This window comes from Fulmarus glacialis, unplaced genomic scaffold (assembly GCF_000690835.1).
Source record: "Fulmarus glacialis isolate BGI_N327 unplaced genomic scaffold, ASM69083v1 scaffold43101, whole genome shotgun sequence".
Classification (NCBI taxonomy): Eukaryota; Metazoa; Chordata; class Aves; order Procellariiformes; family Procellariidae; genus Fulmarus; species Fulmarus glacialis.
This window is the reverse complement of record NW_009191659.1, coordinates 20,905-25,709: the sequence shown is the minus strand read 5'-3', so window position 1 is coordinate 25,709 and position 4,805 is coordinate 20,905. Positions and strand designations below refer to the sequence as shown.

Sequence of the window (4,805 nt, the reverse complement as noted above, 5' to 3'; positions counted from 1 at the left end):
GGAAAGAAAGAGAGAGGGGAGAGAAGGAGATCATTTAGATCCCATTGATATAGGGCTGGAGAGCACAGCGATACATAAAAATGCTTCCAGCCACTGTTTGTGAAACTATATATAGAACTCCATAATCACCAGTCAGAAGAGGGAGCAAGGAGCCATTGTAAGCAGAAAAGACAGACAGCAAGAACTGTCAGACTGGGAAAGGGTAGAAGAACCTTTGGCCTCCGAGTAGCGTGAAAACAAGTTAATCCTATATGGGGTGTGTAAAGAAAATAGACGGTGGCCTATCATTTTGGAAGATACGCTTTTATAAAGAGGCTAGTCTGGCAGGGGTTGATTGGGGTAATATGGATTTGACATTTTTGAGAAGTTGCCACTTAGGTATCTGAGGGATTTTCCACACCCTGCAGACTTGCATTTTTTCTGTGCCTTACTGAGAATGTAAGAGAAACGCAAGGAAAAAAAAAAAATACCACAATTTAGACATAGCTATCTGATTTTAAAATGTTGTTTGGAAATATATGTAAGTTTTGATGACAGAGCAGTGTACAAACCACAAAGTTTCAGTATAACGATTGTAACTCTTTCTCTTCCAGGTTCAGGTTTAGTGGTCGAATTCTTGGTCTTGCTCTGATACATCAGTATTTGCTAGATGCCTTTTTTACACGACCCTTTTATAAAGCCCTCCTCCGAATGTGAGTAGAATATTCTGTCTTTTTTTTTGTTTGGTTCCTTCCCTATGGACGATGCCATTTTGTATATCGATAAATTATGATGTTTTATTGTCAAAGAAGACAGGCCATTATTCATAATTTAATCATTTCATTTCAATCCAGGACTTTTTAAAAAAGTTTACTTGTTTCTGCTTATGGTTATTAGCCAGTTACCTAATAACTCAGGATGTTGTTTCTGATCAGTATGAAAACCTCAGGTTTTGTTTTAGCCATGTTATCAGCTTGCTTCTACAAACTCTTACGTTTGAAGTTGTACAATGAAATGCTGTGGGTTTATTCCAGATATTAATAGAGTTCTTATTCATTTGTCTTGTAATGACTCACAGGATAGGATATGAATCACTTTGTAACTTAGACTGCAAGAGCCATTCTCAGAGGTAGACTGATTGTTGGCAATCTCCATTTTGAGGAGCTTTACTTTGATACACTTTAGACTTCGTTTTCAGAACTACTACTCCTGTTCTGGTTGAAACAATGAGAGCTGCACTTGCTCAGCACATCTGGAATTTAAGAGCTAACGAACTTAAGGTGCTTCGCTTCTTGTCCTCCATTTGAAAGCTGTTTTTGAGAAGTCTGGAAGGATATTTTTTGTATAAAATATCCTACATTCTAATAGTGTGGAGTAATGCATCCATTCCTATTGCATATATATTTTAAAAGTACCTAAATGCTAACAGAACCATTTTAATAACAATGAGGACTTACCCCAGATGTGACTGCCAAATTAAATTAATTGTTTAATTTGGCGGTTCTCTAAACAGTAAAATTAAAAATGATGGGGCGGCCACCTTTGTACACAGCCTAATTCATGCAACTTCCCCATCTAAGCCCTGGACCTTTGCTTTCCTCAGAACTGATGAGCCATCCAGACTACCTCTGCGGACGGGACATTGTGCCCAATCCATCAGCTTTGATGTAGGGGCTGTTACTGCAGGATATCACTTAAACTACACTTGAGCGTCCAACTAAAAGTACAGGGCTTTCTTCTGACTTCATACGGACCCAAGAATAGAAGCAGGCAGGGAAACCTGCAGCTGAAAAACACCTTACTTAATGAATAGCCCCAGTGTCCTATTTCACAGAACAGGATTTAAGGAGTTAAGAAGTATGGCAGAAATTGCCACCACGGTATTAAATATTATTAACAGCTAACATGTTCAAAGCTTGGAGTAGTAACTGTTAAAAACAGCAAGGGCAGTTGGCTTATAGGTTGGATTTGTAAAAGAAGGACCAGGTAAGGGGAAATATGGCAAAAACTAAAAAGATATTTCTGTGGTAGGCAGGGTATCTGGACAGACCTCTTTGCACAACGACAAGATGAGAGAGCTGGTAGTGTAGTCACATAAGCAAAAAGGATAGTAGTTGCTTGTTGTAAAAACTTACATTTCTTTTATGATTTGAATTTTTTGTCTCTTCAATCTATGTATTCTCATAATTCCAAAATATTCTTCACAGGAAACATGGGACAGACTCACCATAAGCTTAAAGAGAAATGTGTCTTCAAATTAATAAATTCTGGAGTTTTGTATATTAACAAAACCGTTTTGTGTTAACTGCTAGTACTAGGCAAATGAACAGAGATTTGAAGTAGTGTCTTCTTTATTCTATTGCTTTTTCTTTTGGCTCTCATTCTCAGTCTGTTTTTCAAGACTGTCCTATCTGAGTTTAGTTACTGAGCACACGCTACTGCTGTCGTCTATATTTGTGTGTTTTCTTCTTGTTTATGTTAGACTCTGTGACCTGAGTGACCTGGAATACCTCGACGAGGAGTTTCACCAGAGTTTGCAGTGGATGAAAGACAATGATATACATGATATCCTAGATCTCACATTTACTGTAAATGAAGAAGTTTTTGGGCAGGTGTGCAAGATCCTTAATTTAATTTCCTTTGTGTATTCTACTGCTAGATAAACATTTATTTGGATAGACAAATGATTGTCATTCCATGCTGATTTGAACTTGTTTTTATAAAACTCTGGTTGATGAAAACAATGTTGAAATCTAAGGAGGAATTACTATTTGTAACCGGTCAAACATGTCTTTCTGGCTAAGAAGATTTTCTGGAGACTATCTGAAAAATCAAAATTTTGGATTGCTCTGCTGGAGGTAGTTTACCTGAATTTAATTGAAGCAGAGTTAGTATTCAAAGGTATTACACCATCTTTGTTATGATATTATTTAGAACATTACTTTAATCGCTGTAAAGATTGTTTCTTCTTCTCAGCTTATTCTTCATACTATATATGAAGATTCTTCAGACTAAATGGGATTTTAAATACGATTTTATAAAAAAAAAGATTTGTTGTATGTTTTCTTATTTCACATATTCCAGTTTGCTAAAGTCAGTCTTGGCTAGTGCTTTTGAGGAATTACTTCAACTTAAAAGTTTAAATTATTATAATTCTTTCTTTTATCTTTATAATATTGTGTTGTCACTTGGTCATTTTTTTTCTAAGATCACAGAACGGGAATTAAAGCCAGGAGGTGCCAACATCCCAGTCACTGAAAAGAACAAGAAAGAATATATAGAAAGAATGGTGAAATGGAGAATTGAGAGAGGAGTTGTACAACAGACAGAAAGTCTAGTTCGTGGTTTCTATGAGGTAAAAAACTCCAAAATGAAATCTGCTTTCTTCCTTTATCCTCCCAAAATATTTTTCTCCTCATATACATTTCCCAAATACAGAGTCCCAGAAAGCAGATACATATATGATCAGAAGTGCCCTTACAGATATTGGGCCGGGGTGGGGGGAAGAGAATCATTGTTAGTCACTGACTTAAACATTATGGTTATGTGTCTTCCTTAAACTGGAAAATACTATTGATCACTATTTGTATGATTAGTATTGAATGCTTGCTGAAGTGACCCATCTGTTTCTTCACTGGGCCTTTGAGGGTTTTTGTGTGCGTGCCGTACTCAGTGTAACATGGTAGACTGAGTGTATTTCAAGGTATTTCTCTCTTACCTGTTTTAACATGGACAATTAAATTGAATGTATTGAACTTTATTTGTCCTGAAATAATTCAGTATTATTTGCCAATAAAGTTCTCTCCCAATCACTGTGATCCTCTAATGAAACTGAATGGAACATAAGAAAAAGAAGTCCATTTATTTGCCTTTAAAAAGAAAAAAACTTTAATTCTTTCCATTTGTGAGAGAAATGTTACCTGATAAATGTCTTGGTAACAGACAAGCCTTTTATGGGGAGGCAAAAATCAATAAATGAAGAAATGTTGCGATGCGTTTTGTTTCCTTTCACAGGTGGTTGATGCGAGGCTCGTGTCTGTGTTTGACGCCAGAGAACTGGAACTGGTTATAGCTGGAACAGCAGAAATTGACTTGAGCGATTGGAGAAATAATACGGAGTATAGAGGAGGTAACCTTAATTTTGAATTGTTCACTGACAGTCTTGGGGGGCCTGGAATTACCCGGTTTCTGAGACACTAAAGAACCATCCCATGAGACACATCTTTAGTATCTTCTGAATTTCTGTGGTTAAGTTTGCATTAGGAGAAGGTAATTTGTCCATTTTTAGTTTGCTTCATTGTTTCCCCATGCAGCTCTTCCCTTACTATTTTTGTCTGGACAGCATAACAGAGCAGTCTTCTCCACAGAAAATGCTGTGCTCACCTGCACGCTAGTAGACTACCACCCAGACACCGGAGACAAATGGAAATGGTAACCAGACTTAGTAGGATCTACCTCTTTTCCACTCTCAAAGATGACAGGAAATTAGCAGCAATCCCAGTGACTGCAGGCTGACAGTTGAGATAATTTGAGAACGATGGAAGATTTGGGAACTACTTTGAGAGAGATGGTTGCAGCATCCTTTGCAGCATCATTTGTAGCTTTAGATTTATAAAAAGCAAATGGAAATGGTAACCAGACTTAGTAGGATCTACCTCTTTTCCACTCTCAAAGATGACAGGAAATTAGCAGCAATCCCAGTGACTGCAGGCTGACAGTTGAGATAATTTGAGAACGATGGAAGATTTGGGAACTACTTTGAGAGAGATGGTTGCAGCATCCTTTGCAGCATCATTTGTAGCTTTAGATTTATAAAAAGCACAGCA

General features: G+C 37.2%; 1 protein-coding gene across 1 annotated transcript in view; it reads left to right on the top strand.

The window, feature by feature from the left end:
* Positions 1-4,805, top strand: part of LOC104083330 (E3 ubiquitin-protein ligase HECW2) — a gene marked incomplete at its 5' end in the record, with an annotated part of 35,656 nt that overhangs the window by 23,208 nt on the left and 7,643 nt on the right. Inside the window, 4 exons of the mRNA XM_009586779.1 lie at positions 594-692; positions 2,462-2,591; positions 3,188-3,334; positions 3,994-4,108. Of these exons, the coding sequence (XP_009585074.1) occupies positions 594-692; positions 2,462-2,591; positions 3,188-3,334; positions 3,994-4,108 (491 nt within the window). The remainder of the gene's footprint in view (positions 1-593; positions 693-2,461; positions 2,592-3,187; positions 3,335-3,993; positions 4,109-4,805) is intronic.